The following is a 26340-nucleotide window of genomic DNA, read 5'->3' on the forward strand; positions in this document are numbered from 1 at the left end:
ATGGAAGGGGATCACACGGAAAAAGATGAATTATTATAACAGCCATCTCACAGTAAACAAAGACTCTGAGCTGCTTAGTATGAGAGAAAAAGGAGAGGGGCAGTTCAGTCCTACTGCATGGAGATGGAAATTCAGGTGCTAGAAAGCAAGGGGGTGGTCTAGGTAGCAACAGAAATTTCAAACCAAAAGTGGGAATCAGTTCATAGCAAGAGGCAAGAGGGCATTAACCTTTCTTTTGGGGGGGGGATTTCAGGAGGACACAGCAGGGCAAGGAAAGGGATCACAGTCCTAACATGCAGCCAATTTTTTTACTGTGTGTGAGAAAAGGGAGACCCATGTTGCCCGCCCCCACCCAGAGAAGGGTTCAAGTCTCCCCGTGGGAACAATGACTGTGGGGGGAACAGCCCTATTGCAATGGAGTGAGGGAGAAAATATCTACTTGGAGAAGCAGCAATGGAAGCGACAACAAAGCAAGGTCACAGGAGCCAAGACTGAACCGGCCAGTAGGATTGGGGAGGGGGGAGGGAGCAGGATTAGCATTGCCACATAAAATAGGAGGGAAACGGCTTTCTTTTAGCATTAGACTGGAAAGAATATTTCTAGACAGTGAGGTCAGGAGCAGGAAGTGAAGCCACAACTCCTACGCTACAGAGCAATTCTCCACTTGCTGAGCCAGAAGATCATAGATGAGATTTCTCTAGTCTTGCCCTGTGATCTCTTCTCCCTCTACTCCCCCCCCTCCTGCTGTGAGTGGGATAACCCCAAGCCATACAAGCTACTCCTAAATCAGGGGTGTCAAACTCAAATTTATCGGGGGCCGCATCAGCAGTTTGGTCACCCTCAAAGGGCCGGTTGTATCTGTAGGACTATGTGTCCACTCTTTATTATCATAAATTATTGTCACTGCATTCAATTATTACTGTTTTTTGTAATAATGTAAGTAATAACTAGCTCTGAAAGCAGAAACATAGTCAGAATAATGGCAAGTAGATATTCAAATGTACAATTATTGTACAATTTATTGAAAAATAATTTTTGGTAACTGCACTGGGTGGTGGAGGCTCGCTAGGGTTTCATGCAGGACCTTTGCAGAGCTACTAGTACCTGGAGATGCTGGGGTCCTTCTGCATGCAGGACAGATGTTCTGCCAGTGAGCCACCACCCTTCACCAAAGGGACTGGCTGAGGTTGACTCAATGGAGCTGCTCTCCTGGTTCCAGGGTTTAAGGGCCAGAAGTATAAAGCAGCATCCTATGTTTCTGAGGAGAGGGAGAGGAGGAAGGAAGGAAGGAAGGAAGGAAGGAAGGAAGGAAGGAAGGAAGGAAGGAAGGAAGAAAAGAGGCAGTGGGAGGGAGAGAGGAAGGAAGGAAGGAAAGAGGGGAGAGAAAGAAGAGTAGCAAATAAGGAAGAGAATAAAGAAGGAAAGAAAAAGAAAGAGGGAGAGAAGACGGAAAGGGAGAAGGAAGGAAGTAGAGGGAAAGAAAGAATAATAATGAGGGAGAGGAAGAAAGTTGGGAAGGACGGAAGGAAGAAAGGAAGGAAGGAAGGAAGAAAGAAAGAAAGAAAAGAGGGAGCAGGAGGGAGAGAGGAAGGAAAGAGGTGAGAGAAAGAAGAGTAGGAAAGAAGGAATAAAGAAGGAAAGAAAAAGAAAGAGGGAGAGAAGACGGAAAGGGAGAAAGAAGGAAGGAAGGAGAGGGAAAGAAAGAATAAGAATGAGAGAGAGGAAGAAAGAAAGGGAAGGGGGGGGGGTCGCCGCCTTGATTCAGTGCCAGAAAAGAGCGCGAAGGGACCCAGGGGCAAAAAGCATTTCCCCGGCCCCAGCTGTTTGTCGGCGCTTTGTTGGCGCGGCGCTTCAGCAGCAAGGTCCCGCTGCTGGGTCCCGCTGGCTGGGACGCTCGGCGGGCCACATGACGAGGTCTGGCGGGCCGGATTTGGCCCCCGGGCCTTGTGTTTGACACCCGTGTCCTAAATGATCCGAATGTAGCACCTGTGTAGGTACAAGTCCTCAATTGCTGGCTATGGACTCCTAGGAGAAAGGGCTGGGAAGAGACTCGGGCAATACAGTGTCCAGCACTGCAGAAGATGACATTTACATTGCAAAAATTTGCCAGCGAGGCAACTACTAGCTCATGCCCCTTTTAACCCCTTGTGAGAAGTTGCAGTGGAACTGCGGCTGCTTCCAGATGGAGGGCAGTTACCACTATCCTTTGCCTTTGGTAGAAGTTTCTGCTCACGCTCCTTCCTTCAACGTTTTCTTTCAGAGCCTGCCTGCTCCATGTATGTTCCGGGCTGCAAAGCAGAGAGATGCACACAGAGCCAACACCAGGTTTGCAGGAACTAGGCGGCCAGAACGAGTCAAGCCTGGGCCAGAAGAGCGACACCACGCTTGGCAAGGATGCGCCACTCCCACTAGTAGAACTATGACACTTGGCAAGAGCCTCATCCCCATTGCAACAGCTACTCACGCAGCAGCAGCAGAAGAGCGCAGGAACGGGACCGTGTTGTGGCATTATCTACCTTGCTGAAACCTCATTCTGTTGAAAGCTTTGCTAAGGCCCCTGTGTGCAACCATGCAACTTGTGGGGTGGGGTGGCGGGACCCACCGGTATGCCTGAGCTGGTAAGAATCCCATTCTTCTCCATGCTGGGGCTCAACTTGTGGTGCTTTGAAGAATCCCAGATTTGTATCTCAGGATCCTTCCCACACCCAGCTCCAGGCGCTGCCCTTTCAGCAATAGCACATTTTCCTGCATGCCAGTCAGGTCTGAGTGAACGATTAGTGTTTAAAAAAATAAAATACAGCTACTGCTTACAGCAGGAAGAGAACTCGGCCAACGTGGGTAGAGTGAGTTTTGAACTAAGGGGAGAAGGCCCTTGGTATTGCCTGCTCTGCTCGTAGCTGTGACTCAGCTTAGCTGGCTTAAAGTCTGAGTGTCCACTCCCATCCTGACCAGGGAATACAGTGGCCCCGGGGGCTGCATTTAGGCAGGTAGCTGGACCCAGGGTAACCTCCCTGGTTTCCAGCATTCACACAAGACAATCAGAGGAGCTAGAATTACAACTCAGGAGCAGCAGTTACACAAGAGGAAACGTGAATTCTGCCTCGGACCGCAATATTTACAAACAGGCACTCCCCCCCTAAGGAATAAACCCTTGCAAAGATCCTGCTCTAGTGTCTACTAACCACATCATCCTCTTTGAAGCAGCCAAATAGCGTCTAACTCTGAGCCCCTTTGCTGTGGGGCTCAATGTGGTATGTGTGGGGACTTGCATGGGGTGGGGGTGGGGGCTGCTTTGCTCAGCACAGATCCTGGAGACTCTTGTGGCTCCGGATAGGGTTTCCCCCTCGCTAGGAGACCAGAACCTGGCTTGGGAAATGAGCCAACTCAACACTCCCCCAGACCCTGTGATTTCTCGTCTTCTGTGTTCTAGTTAAGCCATGACCGAAGGCCACCTCTACCTTCTCCCTACATCTTTTCATGTTTAAGTACAGTGTAAACAAAAACTAACCCTATTAAAGTTGCTGAAGACATGCAGAATGGTGTCTGTTTATTTGGTCAATACCTGCCCATCTATTGCCTCTCAAGGATACAGCGCAGGCGACAGCTCACTCAGCAAGGGACAGCAAAAGGACTGCCGGCTACAAGAAGAGCAGCAGACCCTGCCGTTGTCAATAGTTCCGACAGACAAAGTGCAGACAGATGCTAGCTAGCAGCATTTAAAGCAAAGGGAGAGACCTGCTCCCATTCTCAAACCACAGAACAGGAAAAAAGGAAATGCTTGGCGTTGTCTCGAGTAGCAGTCCGAGGAATGGCAAAGGCCAACAGAACTTGCCATTTCTAGGTCCTATGCTGTAGGGCTCGACCCCAGTGCAGAGAGAAAGACAAAACACTTGTTTTCAACATTCCCATTTTGGTGCAGTCCATCCATCTGAGCATGTACTCATGTCCTGAGGTAGCCCATCACAGCAGTAGCAGCAGCAGCAGCAGCAGCAGCAGCAGCAGCAGCAGCAGCAGCAGCAGCAGCAGCAGCAGCAATCCTCCTCTCAGCACCTCCGTCCCACTGCTAGCTTGCTGGTGCTGGAAGATGTGAGCACGGGCTCAAAAGCAGCTAGAGGCACCCAAGAACGCCAAGCAGAAACGGATTTGCTTGTGGCCCACCAGCCCCCAAAGCGCTCAAGCCTTCTTGGGAAGCCAAGTCCCTGGCAGGTGTGGACTTAATCGTGGCTGGGCAGCGAGTCATCTTCTGGAGCCTTCGACGGTGGAGGTGGAGGAGCTCGAACCTAAAAAGAAAGGTTGGGGGAAGGCAGCATTTCTGAAGGGTGTAAAGTTCCTGCACTGCGTCTTATGCCCACAAAGGGGCAAACTTAGGACCCTATTAGTGTTTTTCTCAAAATCTATCAAAAGGAGTCTGGAGTATTGCTGACATTTATGTTACACTTTATCTCCCATTTTTAAAAAACATCTATATGAAACCGTTGGGAGAGATCACCAGGGGGTTTGGGCTGGGTGTCCACTAGTATGTGATTGATAGCCAGTTCGACCTACTGCTTAAATCGGAACCAGTGATGGCAGTGAAAGTCCTGTGTGAGTGTCTGGAGACGGTTGGAGGATGGGTGGTGGTCAATGGATTGAGGCTGAATCTCGACAAGTACTGTTTCTGGCAAACAGGGGGCAGTATTGGTGCTGACCTTTAAAGCCCCAGATGGCTTCCCTATATACCTAAAGGAGTGTCTCCACCCCCATCGTTCAGCCCAGACACTGAAATCCTCCTCCAAGGGCCTTCTGGAGGTTTCCTCACTGCCAGAAGTGCAGTTATAGGGAACCAGGCAGAGGGCCTTCTCGGTAGTTGCACCAGCCCTGTGGAATTCTCTCCCATCCGATGTCAAAGAGATCAAGAATTATACAACCTTCAGTGGACACCTGAAGGCAGTCCTCTATCAGGAAGCTTTTAATGTTTGATGTTGTGTTGTGTTTTTGTATATTCATTTGGAAGCTGCCTATCAGATGGGTGGGATACAAAAATTATCATCCTCTCAAGTTTCATCTTCCCACTCTACTTTTCTTCCCTCCCAACAGAAGACTGACAAACTCTGGTTACCTCCTGTAATGTGGGTTCAAACCTTCAGTTTCTCCAATATAAATTCTTATTAAGGTTCTAGTAGAACACAAACCTAACAGGCAAGGGTTGACTACAAAGCCCCACTCGTGTGTAAGATCTAGATGGACTGAGCACTTCCTTTTTTTGGCAAAAATGGAACATTCTGCCTTTTTTCTCTACCTGAGAGATAAATAGGCTCATAATAATTAGTCAAATTGTGTCAAAGATTAGATCATAACCTACTCATATGTGCTCATATGTGAATGAACTTTTTTGTGAGTGGCAGGGATAAAAGACAGGGAGACTGAGGCCATCCCATCACAGCATATGGGCAACAACTTACTGGGCGAATGCGTGGTGCATTCAGCTCAGGGGACTCTTGCATGTTTCCTTGCCAGCCACCTGGGAACACATAAAAACATTAATGACTACACTCGTGTGGTGCAGAGCAGCTAAGGACTACTGACATCCTGGCCCTTCACTTGGTCGGTCGGTCGGTCTCCCTCCCTCCCTCCCTCCTCTCCAGAAACACAAACAGGTTTTCGCTCTCCTTACTAGAGGTCTGTTCAAGGCCTCAGTTTCAGTCATCTAAAACAACATACTAGAGATCTGTATGTATCATCACTTCTCTCTAACACAACTTGACTATTCCAGAAACCACCATTTTTTTTGTGGGGTGGGGGAAAGATTCCAGATGCTGGTTTCTCAAGTAACTCACCTGCCAGCAGAATGTCTGGAGGAGATGCGTGGTCAAGGACTGGAGGGGAGAAGGCTGGAGGAGATGGTGAAAGCAGTTCCTGAAACAAGCAAGCCAAGCTGCCGTCAGACTCAAAGCAAGCGAAGCAAACTTCTAAGACACCAAGTGGAAAAATGAATGTGGGCCGAGTGTATCCCCCTGTGTTGGAGTGGGAACCAGGTTCAGCGGGGCTCAGAAGAAAAGAGCACCTCTGCACATGCTCCAAGGGTTCGTGCTGTATTCCGGAGGCATCTAATGCTCAGCATGACATCAAAAACAAGGTGCCGTCCTTCTCTAGCTGGAGAATGGGCAGGGGTGGTGATAATAACTTTATACCCGGCTGCCAAACCCAGGAAGACTCCAAATTAGCAAGGCATTGTTATGCTTCCCCTCTGAGCACCTCTGAAGCACAGCAGGACTGCTCAACTACCTCCTCAGCCCCAAGCTTCTAGGGTGCCTTGGCATGCTTCCTGGAGGCAGGAGGGACACGTGCTGAGGTGTGGGATCTGTGGATCCCAGTCACTATTACCGAGACTCCTGGGCCCTGCCAACTGCAACAGTCCAAACACTGTTTCCCTAAGGAGGCAGACAAGCTGACCTGCCCTTCCTGGGCCACCCTGGGACTCACCTGCTCAGCTCCCTCTTGAGCGCCAGTTATTTCTTGCACAACCAATGAGGGGAAGACTCCGATTCTCCCATTGAAGTCTCCTTTCCAAAAGCCATCATCTACTGCTCCCTCCTCCCGGGGCAGCACTCGGATGATGGCTCCCTCGGGGAAACTGAGTTCCTCGGAGCTCTGCCCTTCGTAGTCATAAAGGGCTCGCACCAGGGAAGCTGCAAACAAACAGAGGACACAACTGGTCTTACAAAGCAGGTGGGGTCAGCAGCCATTTACTCTGTTGGGGGGAAGGACAGGATAAAAAGTGTATATAAACTGAACCCCTTCAAGTGCAGGCAGGTCGCCTCGTCCACTAGCCAGGTTGGGCAGCAGAGGCTCCCTTGGATTTTTATCACAGGCCCGTATCTTCACACCACCATGCACTTGCACCCTCTGCCAATAGCTCACAGCCCCCACAGCCCCCCCCAACTACCCCAGCAAGACGCACCTCCAGGCTCCAGCATCAGGCCCATGCTCATGATGTTTGTCAGCTCCCTCTCCAAGGCCGCATCAGAGGACTCTTCCTGGGCGTTCCCATCTGGGGCTGGGTGTCCCCTGCTTACTGAATCCATAAAGAAGAGGTACTTCTCAGGGACGTACCCGACCTGTCCTGCACTGTTACGCGCCTGAAGTCAGGTAGGAGAAGTGACACTAAGAAACATATTTGGACAAGCGTGCCCTGGTGCGATCCTACCATGTGTGGCTGGGGAACACATGGGTAGGATTGCAAGAAGCCAGCCTGCCTCCAAGGCTACAATCTGGGTTCTGCTCTCTTAGGTCCAAAGTGCTCAGCTTCTATCTTGGACTGGCATTACTGCCAGAGATGGGACGCCCAATGGTTCCATGTGTCCAAGCAGCTCCAGCATGCCCTACAGAGTTGTTCAGCACCCATTCATACTCTTGCTTAGCACCCTAGAGGCAGATTTTCATGGAAGGTTTCCCCAAGTCCCATTGCAGAGAGGAACCTGACTGAGTTTCCTTATACGAACCTTGACCCATTCCTCCACGTCGCCATCTTCAATGACCTCCAGCTCCTCACCCTGCGCAATGGAGAGCTCATCTGATTGGCAGGCCTGGCAGAGAAGAACATACGTAGAGTCACAACAAAGTCCGCAGCAGAGTTCTGGTGTGAAAGGTCAGCTGGGCTGAACAAACAGCAGGGCCTAGAGACCCATAACAGGCCCTATTGAGATGCAGCCTGACTCACTCAGGCATCAGTGACCAGCCATGGTTTCTCACCATGAGAAGGAGTAGCCATGAGCCTCAGAGGAATAAGGTTCTTTTCTTCCTTTCATAGGTGAGGAAAGGAGATTAGAAGCGCCTGTTATCATTTGTGGCAAACCCATGCATGAAAACAACAGGCTTATTGCTGCTCCTTCCAGCATCATGAAGCCGTGGTTTGTTATGTCTCAGATGTGCCACTGTTTGACATTCCCAGGTACAGAGTAAGACACCAGGAATCGCTGTCAGAATCCAGGTAGGTGTGGGAGTGAAGACATTTAGCCAAACATCTACCCCATTTTCCCAGCTCTACTCCCTTTGTTTGTTATCGTTTACATCGCTTGCTGTTAAGAAGCTCAGCTGAAATTCTGGCAGTGCCCTCGCTGAAGCCCCTGAAAAGCCACCTAGGTTATTGTGAAGGGCATGCTGCAAGCAGCAATTTATATTTGGGAGATGAAAAGAAGTATTACCTGGTATGGGAAAAATACTCTGCATGATGAAGGATAAGCACGAACCAGGCTTGGACTTGGTCTCGTGTCCTCAAACAGTTCTGAGTTGTCGTCATAGTCATCAAACTCAGCAAGATCAAAGTCTTCTGCCTGATGGAAGATTGATTACTGTCAACTATGGGAAGCTAAAATGACAGGCCAATCAAATACAGTGGTACCTCTACTTACGAATAACTCTACTTACAAATGTTTCTACTTACGAACGGAGCTCCGTCTGCCATCTTGGATGCGGTTTAGATAGGATTTTTTTCTACTTACGATTTTTTTCTCCCAATGCATTCCTATGGGATTCGACTTACAATTTTTTTCGACTTACGAATGTGTGTTCGGAATGGATTAAATTCATTAAGTAGAGGTACCACTGTATAAAGAAAAGGCAGCTCCAGGCCAAAGACACAGAATCTCAGATCACTGGGGGTGGGGGGAGAGGGTTTTACTCCAAGGAAACACCACATCACAAAGAGAATGGGGAATAGGAATATTTGCCCAGATTCTCCCCAAGACAGTCTTCAGTCAAGCAGGGGGAATGGTCCCAGTTTCAGCAAGAGAATGCAGACAAGTCCGAAAGCACCTTGCCGCCCTTGGGCTGAAGGGTCTCTCTTTCCCTGAAACTAGTGTCTCAAAGATGCCCTTTTCAGATGTACCGCCAACCGCACAGAAGCCTCTTCCATGTGTTGTTCCCATGCAGCAGAAGGTCGTGTCTGAATGATGCAGCAACAGGCACTGGGCATGGGGTGGGGGTGCAGCTCTTTCCAAGGGTTTGGGAGCTGATCTTTGGGGAGAGGCAACTCTTACCGTCGGAGTCGAGCCTCTCTCAGACCTGCGAGCTTCGCTGAGCCGCCGCTCTTGCTCCATTTCGTCCAGCACCTGCCCCATGCTGCTTGCCAGCCAGGTATCGACATCCAGGCCAGCCTGACGCAGGAGAGCTAGCCGTGCCTCTGACTTCACCTTGCTGATCTAAAGAGAGGGCAAGAACGGTCCTGTGATCAAGCAATGAATCAGCAATTCCTTCCTCAAACAACTGTCACATCCAACCACAAGCAGAACAAAGGAAACGACAAGCCTGGTCTTTCAAATGAAGAAAAGCAGCAGTATGGCAGATTAGGATTGCCATTCAGCACCAAGAATGCCACCTTCTGAATGACAGCCAGAAGCCAATGATGCCCTGGCAGCAAAGGCAGGAAAGAAAGCTGCCCCTCCTCAATTACAACCCAACCTTCTTTCTCCTTCTCTTTTTTAAGTGCAAAGTCCCACAACTGCCTTCAGTCCTCTCTACCCCTCTGTCTGGGGTTCTGTTTTTTGACCGTAGGAGTCTGTCCAAAAAAAGAAAAAGAAAAGGCAAGAATCCCACCGGGCGCTACAAGCTCTTGGTTACACCTAACTTGCACATTTTATACATGCTGGCCAGGAGCCAATCATGACATTTGCCTGCAAAACACTTAGGAACCTAATACAATGGTGCCTCCTGATGTTCTGAACCTAGGAATCTAATTCTGCTATTGATTTTGAGGGACCCAGGTGGCGCTGTGGTTAAACCACTGAGCCCAGGGCTTGCTGATCAGAAGGTCGGCGGTTCGAATCCCTGTGACGGGGTGAGCTCCCGTTGCTTGGTCCCAGCTCCTGCCAACCTAGCAGTTCGAAAGCACGTCAAAATGCAAGTAGATAAATAGGAACCGCTATAGCGGGAAGGTAAACGGCGTTTCCATGTGCTGCTCTGGTTTGCCAGAAGCGGCTTTGTCATGCTGGCCACATGACCTGGAAGCTATACGCCGGCTCCCTCGGCCAATAATGCGAGATGAGCGCGCAACCCCAGAGTCGGTCACGACTGGACCTAATGGTCAGGGGTCCCTTTACCTTTACCATGCATTTGCCTCCTTTCCACAGCATCTTATACCCTCCTTTCCCCTCAATGTAAGACCAGAAATTTCTTTTATTTGAAATCTGGTTTATCACACACAAGGCGGAGCAATAGAGATGAGAAGCTGGTGGAAATCATTTTCCAAATATAGATCCACCCGTGACTGGCTAACTGCATCAGAAAGGATAAAACATCAAAGTCTCAATATGATGATGCTTTAACCTGTTTATTCTGGGATGCTACCTTTATTTCACCTCTTCAACACGTTAAACTTTACAGAGCATGGAGATTCTAGCCCCCTGGCTATAAAACACATTCAAATGGGGTGACAGGCTGGTTACCTTCAGCTGGAATTTTTCTCCTGGGCAATGCAGCCTGCTCCTTTCCCTCCTGCAATATTTGCTGTCAAGTCAGCAAAAGCACCAGAAAGCACACATACAGGACACAAATGCCGGGAGCCCGCAAGGGATATCGATGGCACAAAGCAGACAGCTTCAGACAGACAAGCATTGCTGACCACTCTGGAAAATGGACAGGCAGCCTTCAGCCAGACGCACCTCAGCCTTCCGTAGGTTGTCTCTTATCTCCTCCATCCTCTTCTCCACGGTGGTCATCTCTGCCTCAGGGGCCTGCTGCTGCCTCCTGGCTTCCATTCTCTGTAGAACCTGCTCAACCCAATATTGAACACTTAAGTGATCCCAGCATCATTCTCAGGGCAAATTCCTGTTTTCTTGTCTCAGGAATCCCGAAGGAAACCTTGTGTCAGTCTTTGGCCCTTGGAATTAGAATGGCCACAGGAACGTCAAAATTTGCAATAGGCCTCATCTTCTTTAATGGAATTATAGAACATTTTTTGTGGATGCTGAGGTGAAATCATTAAACAGGATGAAGTCTGTTCTTCTTTTTAGAGTGAAAAAATCATTAGAACAGAATAACTGGCTGGGCTCCTGTCTTGGGGAAACATCCCCTGGACTCCTAGGAGTTTGCTAGATTCTCCTCTGCCAGCTTCAGAAATCCAAGGGCTTTATCCAGTAGAGGGGGAGGTGGGATTGCCTGGAAATCTCCATTTCTGACAGCTGCTCCTCCCCTTTCAGGGAAAAAGGGCCCCAATTCTAAGGAAACTGCCCAAAGGCGAAGGGAAGGGAAGGGAAGGGACTTGCCAGTGAAAGTAACCACAAGGCCCTGAAGGATTGGAGCCCCACAAAAACCCCGCTCTTTTGATCTAAGCAGGAAGATAACTGTGTTTTTTTTTCCTTCAAGGGTCAAGACAGGGGTTCATTTTACCCTGCCCCCAGACACCGATGGGTGGATTAACTCTTCACAGGATTTTATGCTCCTCCCCATTTCATATCCACCCACCCAAATAATGCAGAAGACAAAAGTACAACCAGAAAAAGGGAATTATTCTCCCTAATTTCATGGACAAGTCCTATCACATGGAAAGTGTTTCCTGGGAAATAAAGCCTGGCTGCGGCTCACCTGCTCACTGACAGTTAGTATTTTGTAATCCCTGGCTGCTCGAGTGGCCCAGCGACGTACTTCCTTCTCTAACCCGCTCTCCCCAAGGCCGCTGCCACTTTCATGCAGAAGAGAAGCCTGGGAAGAAATAGGCTTGTTAGCAGCCCTGTCCGAAGACCCCCTTCTCCTCCTGGGCGAGGGCTAGGGGAGGACCCGCTTCTTTCTTACCACCTGGTCAGCTCCTGCCGGCTGAAAGGGCTGCATGACCATCGCTGAAAATGCAGCATTATCCTGGAGGAAGAGGAGGAGATTCTGCTCCTGGCACACCTGCAAGAACAACAAGAAAGGAAAGTATATCAAGAAAAGAACGTCTGAGAGATGCCAATCCAGTGTGAGAGAAAGCTGCATTCATTGCATTACCGCCAGCCTGTCCTTGCTGGAGGAAATGCTGATGGCAGGGTCTCTGCTCAAACATTCCTGCTGTTTCTGTGTTTCCAAAGAGCACCTGGCAATGCTGCCTTGTTCAAAGTCTCAGTGGTCTAGCGTTTATTTATTTTATTTTATCAAACACAATTCTGATGAAGAACATGCACTTCAAGTGCACATTTACAATGTTCTTCATCAGCTAAATCTCAGGGCCCAACTCAAATCACTCAAGGGCCACTTGTAGATTTTTACAACCTTAAGAGAGCCAGACTGGGACATGGGTGGCACTGTGGTCTAAACCACAGAGCCTAGGGCTTGCCGATCAGAAGGTCGACAGTTCGACTCGCCGCAACAGGGTGAGCTCCCGTTGCTCGGTCCCAGCTCCTGCCAACCTAGCAGTTCGAAAGCACATCAAAGTGCAAGTAGATAAATAGGGACTGCTCCGGCGGGAAGGTAAACGGTGTTTCCATGCGCTGCTCTGGTTCGTCAAAAGCAGCTTAGTCATGCTGGCCACATGACCTGGAAGCTGTCTGCAGACAAACGCCAGCTCCCTCGGCCTATAGAGGGAGATGAGGGCCGCAACCCCAGAGTCATCCGCGACTGGACCTAACAGTCAGGGGTATTTTTACCTTTAAGAGAGCCAGACTACATCAGTCTCAGGAAAGTATTTCTGACATATTTGATGCAGCATTTTCTTTTTTTTATCCAGTTATCTGTCATCACCTCTTTTATCTCTGTGCTAATACAGTAGTGTATATTCATTTTTCTCTGCATGAGTAAATGATATCTCTGTAATTATTTTATTTGTTTACTTGTTTATTAAATTTATATGCCACCCTTCATTCAAAGAGCACAGGGCGATTTAAACCATAAAAAATATAAAATGAGAATGCAAAATACATAGCAGAAAAACAAAAACAAACCAACAACCCCCCGCCTACAAACACATTTAAAAGGCCATAGAATGTTATTCAGCCAAAGGCCTGGCTATAGAAAAACATTTTCGCCTGGCACCTCAGGATATGCAATGAAGGTGCCAGGCGAGCCTTCCTAGGAAGAGCATTTTATAGACAGGGAGCCACTGCAGAAAAGGCTTGTTCCTGTGTTGCCACCCTCTGACCTCAGATAAGGATCACAGGGTCCAGGTCGGTGGTCCTCAAGGTATTTGTAACTCCACCCATTACCCCTTATTCACCTTTCTTATGCTACATTTTCCTGATCCCACCATCTCTCAGTTGCTCCTCCTCTCTCCACATCCCACAGTGCAATCTCCTCTTTTTCTGTAGGTTTCTCTTTATCCTATCCGTCAACCACCCCAGTCCTATAGATCTCTGTGGCCTGTCTGTTACCATCTTTTTCTTTGATTTCCCTTGTGCTTCCTACACCCTATCCCATCTGCTGGTGGCCTGTAATGGCCCACAGGTTATTCCACCAAAAGGTTGAGAAGGTCTAACAAGGTGGTTATCATTTTCTTCAGACTGGTATCAAAGAAAAGCACTTGGAGTTGCTTAACTCGGAAATGAAGACCTAGGGCTGCCACATGTTCATTTGGGGGGATGGCTGTTCCACAGCAACACTGTGACATGTACGGTGGGGGAAGAAAGTCCACACTTGCTGGGCAAGAGAATAAGGGCCAAAACAGAAGGGAAACCAGAGATCCATGATTGCATTTCTCAACTTTTCTTCTTCTTTTTCAGAAAGCTTTAGAATAGTCACAGAGGGCCTGGATTTCGATTGGAGGAGATCTGAAAACATCAAATGTAAAAATACGCCTGTATTTTTCTCCCAATAGGAGAACAGCAGTTTTGGGGATACCTTGCAGACCCCTAGAAACACAGTCACCTATCAGTGCCTTGTTACCTGTGCAGATGTACCTAGAACACGCTGGAAAAGTTCCTGTGTGCCTTGGCAGACCTCCAGCTCTGTCTTGCTGATCAGGGTCAGCTGGTCTCTGAGCCGCTCGTAAAGGTCACCATCCAGCATCTGACAAAACGCAGATCAAACAGGTTGGGTAGTGCAAAGTGAGAGGAGGAACAGGAAGGGAGGCTCCTCCAGGGAGAGATCATTCCACCCAAACTTGCTGCAGTGCAGGCAGTCATCCAAAATCAGGCAACTCCCTACACTCCCTGAGAGAAAAACAGGGACCTATTTGAGGAAAGGTATTTGTGGGATTGGCAAGAAACTGGGAAACAGAATTTGGTTCAAGCTAAAATCCTGCGCAGCAAAAGAAAAGACACCAGTATGCGGCAATCCAAGCATTTTAGGGTAGGCTAAAAAACATGCAATTCTCCCCACCCCCACCTTTATTTTTTAAAGGGACACAGCTGCAGGAAGGTGAAATTGGAAATTAGGGGAGTGTGTGTCAGTGGAGAGGAAGCTGTGTACCACTGTCCCTTCCCATAGAGTTTTCCTGTTCAAAGTTATGGCCTGCCACAGCTGCTTTGCATGCAAGCGGTGCTATACAAGAAGCTGCCCAGGTCCGCAAGTTGTCCTCAGAGGAGGAGCTGTGCAGTGTAAGAAGAGAGCTCTTACCTTGAAAACAGCAGGCAGCTCCACATGGATGTAGTGCTCCAGGTGGGCACTTGCAGCCGCCAGAGTCAAGAGGTACTCATTTCGTGCCACCACCAGCTGCTGTGAATTCTCTGCCAGCTGCACAGAGAACTGCAATGAGAGGAACAGAGGGCCATGCACTCGACATTTCAAAGACCTACCAAACCCATGCCCCACATCGGAAAACTCTCTGCCAGCCCACTGTGCGACGGGCGCATCCCTCAAGCCTCTGTAACCCACTTCAGTGTCCCAGTGGGCTGGCAGGATGGGCCTCTGACCTTGGCGCTGAGCTTCTGCAAGCTGGCCTTCGTGTGGAATATGCCATGGTCACTCTTCCTAAGCCTGTGGAGGGGAGGGAAGAAGAAGAGTTTGGATTTGATATCCCGCTTTATCACTACCCGAAGGAGTCTCAAAGCGGTTAACAATCTCCTTTCCCCTCTTCCCCCACAACAGACACCCTGTGAGGTGGGTGGGGCTGAGAGACTTCAGAGAAGTATGACTAGCCCAAGGTCACCCAGCAGTTGCATGTGGAGGAGCAGAGACACGAACCCGGTTCCCCAGATTAGGAGTCTACCGCTCTTAACCACTACACCAGGCATCCCCAAACTGCGGCCCTCCAGATGTTTTGGCCTACAACTCCCATGATCCCTAGCTAAGAGGACCAGTGACCAGGGATGATGGGAATTGTAGTCCAAAACATCTGGAGGGCCGAAGTTTGGGGATGTCTGCACTACACCACACTGGCTCAGTTTCCACAGATCCCCTGGATGCAAACCACCAAGTGATCTTAGCTCTGGAAAGCTCTACCGTAAGTCCCAGCCCATGGGAGACCTGCGAGAACAACAGGGCGCAGCCCACCGGGACCCCCTGGCACTCACATTTTGGGATTCCCCTGCTTGGTGGGTAGGGAACCGGGGGCTCACCTGGCATCCACATCGGCAGCCTTCTCTCGGGCTACCTCACTGGATCGCTCAATCTGTGTGTAATGCTTCTTGGTTTTGCTGACTTCCTTCACTGTCTCCAGCAGTTCAGCCTGGATATTCAGTAGCTGGTCCATGCCCTAGGAGAGCAGGTGGGGAAGCGGTCCGGCAGTCAGCATCCTGCCCTCTGCCAGTTGCTGCTGCTCAACCCCTTAGCGGAGTCTCAAGGACCCCTCCCCATCCAGAGCCAAGCACGGTTTCTCTGTCCCCAAAGGCTTGCTACTAGGACCCTCCTAGCCCACCCAAAGAGTACCTTTTTGAACAAGTGATCTTTTGACGTACGAGCGGTTTTAGCTGCTTCTGCGCTCACACTGCGATAATTATCGGAGGCAGCCAGCCTGGACTGACCAGAAGAGACGGTGCCATCGATCACGGCCTTCCAGACTCCAAAGACACTCCTGCAGAAATATTAGAGGAGGTCAAGGCGTTGCCAGCTTTCACCAGCTCCTGCTTCTGATTTCATGAGGTCTGAGGACTCTGTCCTCCAGGAACACCAGGGCTTTTCAATTCCTGACAGCCACTGCACTAAGCAGCATGGTATATGCAGTACGAATCGGCCGGCTGCATCTTTCTAAACATTTGCTGAGTTGCACTCAGTCCCCTTTAGACTATGTGCACAGCGATATCTATCAGCAGCCTCCTGAAGTGCTAAAACCACTTCCTGAGCTCTTTGAGTATAAAGTCCCATCCAGGCTCAGAGCTTGTGCTTCTCTCTCCACAAACCACCCCCCAAGATTCTTAGAACTTGCCTTGGGGTTAAATTTGAGGAAGCTCTATCGAATGGCTGCATTAGACCAAATATTCACAAGGCAACAGCATCCACTATGTCAAAGTTCAGTTGCCTCATTTTCCTGCCAGACCTGTGTGCTCCAGTCGCCAGCTTCTCCCACCTTGCCCCTCACATCCTTCCACCCATTTCCTGAGTCCACTTGTTGTGCCCACATCCTCATTTCCCTGGAAGGATGGCTCAACGCTGCTTCTTTACTTCCTCCCACCTGCTTTCTTTGCTTTCCAGCTAACAGAGGCTCCTTCCTCCCAAGCAATAATGAGGAAGAAAGCAATCCGGGTGGCACTTTTGCTTCCTGCACTAAAATTCAAGGGCAAGCACAGATACTGCAATGACAGATGTCCTGATTAAAGAAAGGCATAAAGCCACAATGCAATATCAAAAACCACCACTCTTTCTGCTAAGAGGTTTTCAACATTACAGGAAAGGAGCTGAAAAGAAAGAGAGCTGGGCACTCAAAGGAACAGCCGCCACATTTCCCCAGGCAGATACATGACCAGGGGTCAGCAAACTTTTTCAGCAGGGGGGCGGTCCACTGTCCCTCAGACCTTGTGGGGGGCCGGACTATATTGGGGGGGGGGAATGAACGAATTCCTATGCCCCATAAATAACCCTAAGATGCTTTTGAAATAAAAGGACACATTCTACTCATGTAAAAACATGCTGATTCCCAGACCGTCTGCAGGCCGGATTTAGAAGGCGATTGGGCCAGATCCAGGCCCCGGGGCCTTAGTTTGCCTACCCATGTACATGACCAAACACACATGTAATTAAACACAGTGGTATTGCTATTTGGCCTACCCTTGAGAACAGCTGTAATCAGAGGTGGATTGAGCTGAACACCAAGCTTGGGAGATGAGCGCAAGACTAAGACATCCCCCTTCTCCTCAAATGCTATCCTTTCCAGCTGTGAAGCCAGGCAAGCCCTTTCCCCAATAAGCAAGGCAGCTCAGCTCCTTTCGCCACAAAGCCCAATTCCCCACCTGGAGTCACTGGCGACGTTCCAACCACGCTGCCCGTCTCTCTTCTGGTACTGACTTGCCAGCCTTTGCAATGCCTGTAAGTACATACAGTACAGTGTATTTATTTTGAAACATTTTGCGCCCCACCTTTCCACCCATGTTAAGTCTGCAAGATGGACATGAAGAGTAGTTGAAAACAAAACAACAACACAAGCCAGCCTTCCCTCTCCCTGAAAACTCCTGCAAATATGGCCACTGGCTCTTTTGGGGTATCCCTCTCCATCTCGCATCCAGAAAACTTAGCAGATGAATCACCCAGGGTGTTTGTTGTGGCCTCCCTGCTGAGCTGCAGATGTAAGAATGGCCTCCAGCGGCTGCCTCTTTCTCTCCAAAGCAGTCCCAAGAAGAATAGGAAGAGGCCGGTGTGTGGAGATTCTCCAGCTCCATTAGCTATTATCAGCAACTATCTCCTTTATTATAGGTGGCCTGGGAAGCACGGCTGAAGCTAAGCAGGCCTGGCCACTGCCTGCATGGGAGCCCACTGAGGAACCATGCTAATTTGCAGTGAGAGAAAAGTAGGACTGCATAAAAAATGGACAACTTTATTAATTGCTCGCCATTCAGAGCCCTGCTTATTCTGTTTTTCCATGGTTTGAATGCAGGGTGTGTGAGACCCCACCAACATCTAGCAGCTGGGGTCAAGTGCAAAATAGTGCCTTAGAAAGAGGGACACCCATACAGTAGGAATTCAGGACCCCTGAGTACATCTCAGTTCAGGAATTTATACATAGTACCAAAACTGAGCTCACAGTCCTTTCAGACAAAAACCTATTCCCAGTTCCCCCTACACCCCAAAGCACCCTCATTTGGGGGGGAAAGCTGCTGTAACAGTTGGAACTCATAAGTCATTGGCAATCTGCTGCAAATCACCCAGAGTTCCTCCAGTAGATCTTGACCTCCCTTTTCTATCCACCCCTGTTTTAATGGACCAATACAAAACAAAATTTGGCTCTCTGGAAACGCCTTTTCCTGGGACGCAAGTCCTCTTATTTGCAAAGAATAATATAAATGGTATGGTCAAAACAACAATTCCTGTGGACTGATCATTTGCCACTTTGCCCAGTTAATGCACAAAGACTTGGCCTCCACTCCCCACCCCTTCTTATTTGCTTTAACTGACAAGAAAATATTGCACTTTTGGTAATCCTGTGGAGGCCCCAAATGGGAACAGGGGCACAACTTAGTTATCAGATGCCTCTTTTACCTCCTACTGTACTTAATTATCAGATGCCTCTTTTCCTCCCCAACAGTTAAGTATCACCTAAAAGGGGCAATATCCATTTTTCATAAATGTTAAAGATTTTGTCCCATCTCTTCTCCTTCACTTCTTCTATATGTATTTGCTATAGGGAAATATCTTTGCCACTTAAGGGAGAAGAGTATAAAAGGAACAAGCATCTGATAAAGAGCCTGGATTGTGTTGACATGGCAGCTTCCAATATGACTGGTTTGCTGAACAGCAGGGTGCTCTCATCTCAGGGAAGATGCTCAGGGTCAGGCACATCATGGAATGTTTTGCACCCTCCTTATCCATGGTGTAGGGACCAAGGTGGCGCTGTGGTTAAACCACTGAGCCTAGGGCTTGCTGATCAGAAGGTCGGCGGTTCGAATCCCTGTGACGGGGTGAGCTCCCGTTGCTTGGTCCCAGCTCATGCCAACCTAGCAGTTCGAAAGCATGTCAAAATGCAAGTAGATAAATAGGAACCGCTACAGCGGGAAGGTAAACGGCGTTTCCATGTGCTGCTCTGGTTTGCCAGAAGTGGCTTTGTCATGCTGGTCACATGACCTGGAAGCTATACGCCGGCTCCCTCGGCCAATAATGCGAGATGAGCGCGCAACCCCAGAGTCGGTCACGACTGGACCTAATGGTCAGGGGTCCCTTTACCTTTACCTTTATCCATGGTGTAGAACATGAACTGCAGGAATTCAATGTGTTGACTGAGCACATCCAATCCTTAAAATGAAACCCAACGCAGGTGTGCTCAGAAACCCAAAACAGCATAAGGCAAAGTTATCACTGATCGAAGGTTCAGAGTACTGCCGTTTCCTGACAGTAACTCAGAGTCAGTTCATGCAACGATTTTCCCCATGCATGATGGTTTTGCTGTTTTAATTGCTTGCTTGACAAGCCCCATGTGGCACTGGGAGTAGCAAAGAGGTGCACCGCAGTAGCAGTGCTGAGTCAGCACCAAGCCAGCCCTTGCGTGAGAAACACTGTCAGTGGTTGTCCCATCCTGCAAGGCTCACAAGCCAAATGCAGCCGAACTAAATGCACACATTTTGCCCAGTCATCAGCTGTGCTACAGGGACCACACTGATCTTGAAACACCAAGGGCACTGCATTTTCAAACACCTCTGCCACTGGAGCCCAACTGGCTAGGGACAAAAACAATAATAAAATATAAAATACTGATAGATACGAAAGAGAGAGGAGGTTTCTCCCTGCCAAATATTAAATTATATTATGAAGCATTTTGTCTGTGCTGGTTGAAGGAATGGTTGCTATTGAAGAACCCGCATATTTTAGATTTGGAAGGTCATGATAATATTTTTCGTTGGCACGCTTATTTGTAGTATGAAAAGGTGAAAGTACACAAAGGCTTCACAAACCATATAATTAGGGGGGATATGTGTATAGGATATGGGATAAATATAAAAACTTATTGGAGACTAAAGCACCACTTCGGCTTTCACCTTTGGAAGCCATAGCAGTGAAAAAGAAAAATGAAGCGGGGGTTTGGGGAACAACTATCACAACTAGAGAGAGACCTGTAATGAAATGTTAAAGTGATGTCTAAAATGTTATTGGAATGGGAGACAAAGGACAAACAAATGAAATGTTCCGTGATACACTGGGCAAAAGATATTGGTCATAATGCAGAAATGGAAACATGGGAATGATTATGGAATACGAATATTAAATTTACTGTATGTTATGGTTTAAGGGAAAATCATACGAAAGCGTTATATAGATAGTACCTAGCACCTAGTAGATTGGCAAAAATGTATAAATCAAAATCGAATAAGTGTTGGAAATGTAGAGAAAGAAGGTACCTTTTTCTATATGAGGTGGTCTTGCAATAAGGTTAAAGCTTACTGGGAAATGATATATGATGAATTGAAAAAGATGTTTAAGATAACATGCATGAAAAACCAGAAGCTTTTCTCTTGGGAATTATGGGATCAGAACTACCTAAACAGTATAGAAATTTATTTATGTATGCGACCACAGCTACAAGAATGCTATTTGCCCAAAAGAAGAGGAGGTCCCAACGAGAGAAGAATGGATACAGAACATAATGGAGCATACAGAAATTGTGAAACTTACCAGAAGAATAAGAAATCAAGATAGCAAACTTTTTAGAAAGGAATGGAAATGTTTTAATAATCTGTAAATAGATCAAGACATTGGCAGGATTACTGTAAAAACCTGCAGTTTCAAAAACAGATATGAGATATATATGAGAATAGATGAATAAAAGAATAAGTTAAGATAATTTGGAGTATGCAGGGAAGGACGAAAATAAATGTAAAGAACTGCAGAAAGAGGTGGAAGAGAGTTGAAGTCAGAAATGTTAAAATTGTGGTTGAGTAATTGTTGTAATGTATACAATTGAAAATAAAAAATAAATAAATGCACATTTGGCTTAAAAATAGAAGAAATAATGTTCACAAATTTGGAAAAGCTGCTGAAAAGCAAGCTTCCTCACGATGGATTGGCACACACAGCTCTCAGCCTTTTTGCATTTATGGGGTCTCCCCTCCATGGAGAAAACGCAAGTCCCAAACTGTCTATGTGAATCCATGTCAAGGGTAGTCCAACAGGGGAGTAGATGCTAACATGGTGTTAACTTGAAAAGGACCAGAAGAATCATGTGGCGAAGCATTTCCGAAAATGTACAAGTTCATGCAGTAGCGGATGGCAGTGCATGTTCAAATGCTCCCCTATTTCAGCACACAGAAAACCAGCCTTACCCGAGGCAGGCTAGTTTCTAGAGGCATAGGATTAGTTCATACACACAAATATGCCCTATAATTAGTTTTATTTTAAACCAGGAAAATTGCCAGTAGGGGATGGGGGAGAAAGAAAGAGAAGAGAAGAGGAGAGAGAAGAGGAACAGGTCATTAACAATTTCCTTGCCTGACATTTCTCTACGCCAATGACTTTTGGAGTTGCTTTTGAAAGTGCATATTGGCTTCTCTTGTTTTTAAAAAAGTGTTCAAATGCAACATATGAGTTATGGCTTTAGATGGAGTAATATTCAGCAGTCCAGAAAGCTCTTACCACACGATCATGCTGAATACAAGAATCAGACCTAAAAGACATGTTTGTCCTCAAACTCATCTTCCATGTCCAGTTCTAGACAGGCAGAGTGCCTTAGAGGACCCTTCCAAGGCCAGTCCCGTTACAGTTATGTAACCCCCCAGGTAGATGGCAACAGCACTTATCAACACCAGTGAATGGCTCGCAAGAATCAAATGGGGAGGAATGAAAAGGATGCTATCCAACAAGATGACAGAAGATCAAATGCAGAGGAGTGATATGATACACCAAGGGATCACTTTCCTACTCACGTGCAATCCCAAGTTGAGACTTCAAGAGATAATGGCCCAAGCCTCAGTGGGGACAGCCAAACGAAGCCATCTATGTGTGCAGTGGCCAGAGGCAACCAAGAGAGAACCAGAGATTAGGCAGGAGGGCTAAAGGGTCGGATTCTGTCAGCAACACTCAGTAATGTGAGGACGTAAAGCCTAGTGGCTTGTTGCAACACCACTGCTGAGGAAGTTAGGCCTTCAGGGCATGTTGGTTTGATAGCATAGCCTGGGCATAACCCAGGAGGTCTCTCCAAAACATGGCCCAGGTGGGAATGAGATCTACGGTCAGACAAGTACCACTTCTTATTTCAACTTTTTTCTAGTGATTGCAAGACCCTTTGCTGTACAAGTTCCAGCTGCAGCTGACTCTTCATCAGCCCACTTCCAAGTATAAAAAGTCATAAGAAACAGCTGCAGCCGGCTCTTTAAGTCTATAAGCTCCAAGGAAGAGCTCAAATGATTCTTGCCTGCTCACTGGGTCACTTCCTTCAGCTAGGGAAGAGTGCTGGCTTACAATGGAGGGCACAAGCTGAGTCTGTATCCATCTCTTGACACGACTTGTTAGAGCTCTAAACCCTGGGGAAATGGCCGCTGCTAAGGCCAGACACTTTTTCGTTATATTCACCACTACCACCCCGCCATGATACACCCAATTTCAATGGGAGCATGCAACATATTTCAAGCAAGCAGCTCAGAAGCCTTGCATTCTCTCACCTGCCCATACTCCCTCTCAATGGCAGATCGCTGCTTGCTGTACGACCTGCAAGCAAGGAGAAGACAAAGGCTCTGAATAACCACACAGCTCAATCTTCTTGCACAATCAGAATCTAAGGGCAAGGGAACAATCTCTCTCTCAAGATATGCCGGGTGAAGAACTCCGCGACTCAGCGGAAGCCCAGCTAACATGAACCCAACTCCCCCTGCAACTGTAACCTCAGAAACTGCATGGTGCTTTTAAAAACAAGTTCCAAATAGTAATAATTACGAAACAGCAATTAGTGTGTCATACTTCCCTGACAAAAGATTCCAGAGAAGACCTCGACTGAGCAGTTTTCCTAATAACCCAGCAGCTCATATTATTTTAACTTGCATGGCCTCCCCAAAAAAGGGGGGGCTGCTGAGCAGCTGTTATTTTCGTTGGCCCTGACATGCCTCAATCTTGCGCAGTAATGACTCAGGTTTGAGGACATGCTACTCAACCTCCCTCTGCTTTGTCCAGTAATCCCCATATTTTAAATCTGAACCCCAGCACTGATCCACTGGAAGAGTCCCTGAAGCATAACATACTAGCTTCAGGTACAGAATCAACACAAATGACTGCTGGATTTATGTAAGCAGGTGAACAACACTTCTAGCTTAAGGCTGATGCTCTTTACAGGCTAAGCCTCTTGGATAAGGAGCAGTAGGCTCTTGGAAGTTCATGGGTCACTCACTAGCGAGCAGTCAGTCTCCATCCGTTGCTTCCTGAGGAGGAAGGCTGTCTTAGGCTGTTTAACAGGTGAAGGAAAGGGTAGCCTTTAGGCCTGTGGTGGAACCTGTTCAGGAGCTTGCCCAGTTCCCAATTTCTTCTGATCCCCTGCAGGCTCAGTTTGTTACCTGATGTCTTCTAGGAGTTCCAGCTCCCGTTGTTGCTTATTCTGCAGGCTCGACAGTTGCTCTATGAGGCGCACTTTCACTTCCTGGGTCAACTTAACCTGCAGAAGAAAGAGAGTTTGCACCTTATCAATGGCAAGAGGCCCCCCTACAGGGCAAGGAGCAGACAAGCAAACACACCTGGAGCAGAAGGAAAAGGAACCCACTATTTTGCACAGAAATGAGACCTTAAGACTAGGAACACAGAGGCAGTGGGAAGAGGACCAGCAGGACCCTAGTAACAGCTGCACTCGGGGAGGAGTGGTGGGCAGAAGCTCCAGGAGCTCAACCCACAAGGTGTAGCAATAGCGTCTAGAAGCCCCTGGCTCAAATCTTGCTTGTCATGAACTCAGTAAGTAGCTTTGAGCAAGGCACTCCTCCTGTCAGTCTCTGCAAAAGGGTTGTTGCAAGGATGACAAAGTAGTGGATGCCAAGCGCTTTAAAGACAAAGGCTAGGAATTACCGGTATGATGCATGGAAGAGTCCAAGAGGTTAGGGGGGCTCTATGTGGCTCCTACAGGCACTGTGGCACCTTCCACCAAAACCCCCTCCATCACCAGCCAAGCCCCTGCCCAATTTTTGTATTTAACTAATGTTTGTTTGCTTTCTTGTTTGGGGTAGTGGTGGTTGCCCCTTCCACTTCGTTTCATTTGTTCTGAGGTGTGCGTAGATGAATCCCCCCCCCCACTCCCGCGTTGTCTGGGAGGAGCTTCTGCGCATCTCCACGGTTTTCTCCTTCTGCGAAATGGGTCGTTTGTGGCGCCCGCAAGAACTCATTAGATTTCCAAATGTGCCCACAGTTTCCCAAAAGTTTTTTGGGGGCGCGCGCGCGCCCTAGTTTAGAGCCTGACGCGGCGCTGCCAAGGAAGCCGCCCACTTCAAGATGGTACGCGCACGCCCTTTCATACTAGGGGCGGAGAGCGAGCGAGAGCGCGTCTCGGGGACCCCGTGGCCCCGACTGTGCCAGGGTGCCAAGGAGGGCCCTCCCCGCCCGGCTTCTCCTCCGCGAGCCCGGCGCGCAGGGACTTACTTTGCGCGGCGGCGGCTGCATGGCGACGGGCTCCTGGGCGCCCCGCTTTACCGCTCCCTTCGGCCGCCCTCCCGACCTCGGCAAGCGGCTCCAGAGCACGGCTGCGGCGGGGAGGCGAGTCCGGAACTGCCGCGCCACCCGGTTCGCCAGGCTCCGCCCGGCTCCGCAGAGCGCCGCCCGCCCCCGGCCGCCTCCACGCCGCTTCCCACGGGGCGTTTTCTTGGGGCTTCGGCGACTGGAAAGGTCAAAGGAGGTGGCTGCGCTGAGCGCTGCGCTGCCTTTCGGGAACGGGCTGTTCTGTTAATGCCAGGGGCCGCGCACTTCGTTCTTATTGCAGGCTTTTAATAGATCTCATATATATATTGTTTATATTATTTATGTTAGAGCATCAGTACCCCGCTCTCCAGCCAAAAAGGCTCCCAAAGCAACTTCCATGACTATTATAGCCTACGGTTTTTAATTGCTGATGTTTAGTTGTTCTAATGATTGTTTCCCCCTCACCCCTAGGTTTTTAGCGGTTTTTATTTTATCTGTAAGCTTCATTGAGCCCTTGTCTTCGGGGGGAGGGGGAGGGCGGAGTATAAATTAATAATATATAATATTATAACATAGTATCATACGCAGCTGCCTCACTCCAAAGCAGGGGGATGTCCTGAAAATGTTCTTCTCTGCGCTTCTTTCAGGATGGGGAAGAGTTGGAGCAGACAGGTGAGAAGAAGGGAATCAAGGCTGGGCTCATTGGAGGAAAGCAGGGGAAGTTACAAGCAAAAACAAACAAACAAACAAAAATGTCCCCCCCCCCAAATTTAAAACTATATTTCCTGCCCCCCATTGTACTTCTGTTTAAACTTAGAGGGGCTCCTGGAGTCATTCCTGTCAATCTGTGTCTGACCAGTTCCAGGCACTGCTCAGCCAATCCCAACCCCAAAATATTGCTACTGCATGGCCAAGACATTCCATTTATTTATTATATTTATCAAATTTATATACCGCCCTTGGCCTGGTAGATATTTCTGAATCAAGAATCTGTGCTGTGAGTGGGAAGTGACACCTACACAACCAGGCCCTAAGAGTCTGTTGACCCCGGACCCTGTTCTGGCTGCTGCCACCTTGGTTTGACTTCTGGCAAGTCCCCTTGTTATGGGGGGGGGGAGGCTGCTGGTCCACTTAATATTCCTCTACTTTATTCCACATTCTGGAAAGAAGACAGAGAAGAGAATTAGCCGGGGGGGGGGGCGGGGACGACGACAATAGTTTTGCATAGGTCTTGAATTTTTGCGGGTCCTTTGTGAACAGTCCTGTGAAGCACATTAAAGGCTAATCAAGTCAAGTTACACTTGGAGCAATCCCCAGGGAATGCAATTGGGTTTACTGGGTAGTTATTGTGGTATGAACCTACACTAGAAATTGTGACAGCAGCTCTGAACTGTGATGAAACAGGTGTGAACTGCAATGTTGGCTGTTCTTCATAACGGAGGGTGGTAAGGAGAGAATGGGGGCCACACAACCTTTCTTCCAGCAGAGAAGCAACTGTGACAACAGGCACTCCTGAACCAAAGGAAGATGCTTTGTGCTAAATATTTGCATTGGCCACCTCCGACCTCACTGGTCCTGCCAGTTCCATTGATCTCCGCCTGCTCTTTTGATCCCAACTGCAGCTCCCAAAGCTTCTTTTCTGCCATTGTAGTACTTTTTAAAAGGCACACTATGATTTTGAAGAGGTTTCTAAATAATTTTGGGCGATATCTGGCAAACAACAAGAGACCAGTTGTCAGATCG

General features: G+C 48.4%; 2 protein-coding genes across 9 annotated transcripts in view; one reads left to right on the forward strand and one right to left on the reverse strand.

Moving 5' to 3' along the window:
• The window catches only part of RELL2 (RELT like 2), a 21863-nt gene extending 18328 nt beyond the window's left edge, over positions 1 to 3535 (forward strand). For 3 of the 4 annotated variants that reach the window (XM_088675055.1, XM_088675058.1, XM_088675059.1), the window contains one exon: positions 2261 to 3533. The gene's annotated coding sequence lies outside the window, so the exon portion shown is untranslated. Of the gene's footprint in view, positions 1 to 2260 lie in introns of all 4 variants that reach the window. The other variant, XM_088675056.1, reaches the window with a different exon arrangement.
• On the reverse strand, positions 3531 to 24775 carry FCHSD1 (FCH and double SH3 domains 1). Of its 5 annotated transcripts, none has more exons than XM_088675052.1 (21): positions 24562 to 24775; positions 23496 to 23593; positions 22614 to 22659; positions 21879 to 21948; positions 17265 to 17338; positions 15748 to 15892; positions 15438 to 15574; positions 14793 to 14856; positions 14497 to 14625; positions 13825 to 13947; positions 11767 to 11865; positions 11560 to 11676; positions 10638 to 10745; positions 9018 to 9179; positions 8184 to 8312; positions 7482 to 7565; positions 6941 to 7118; positions 6463 to 6668; positions 5817 to 5895; positions 5442 to 5500; positions 3531 to 4280 (listed from the first exon to the last, which is right to left on the reverse strand). In XM_088675052.1, the coding sequence occupies exons 7-21, from the start codon at positions 15569 to 15571 to the stop codon at positions 4215 to 4217; spliced, it is 1737 nt and encodes a 578-aa protein (XP_088531178.1). In that variant the 5' UTR covers positions 15572 to 15574; positions 15748 to 15892; positions 17265 to 17338; positions 21879 to 21948; positions 22614 to 22659; positions 23496 to 23593; positions 24562 to 24775; the 3' UTR covers positions 3531 to 4214. The 5 variants fall into 5 exon arrangements, with proteins under 5 accessions (XP_088531178.1, XP_088531180.1, XP_034959377.2 ...); XM_088675054.1 differs by having other exon boundaries at positions 11770 to 11865; positions 24562 to 24709; XM_035103486.3 differs by lacking the exon at positions 21879 to 21948.
• Positions 24776 to 26340: the final 1565 nt, after the last annotated feature.

The sequence above is a fragment of the Zootoca vivipara genome, chromosome 8, assembly GCF_965207765.1.
Source record: "Zootoca vivipara chromosome 8, rZooViv2.hap1.1, whole genome shotgun sequence".
Lineage (NCBI taxonomy): Eukaryota > Metazoa > Chordata > Lepidosauria > Squamata > Lacertidae > Zootoca > Zootoca vivipara.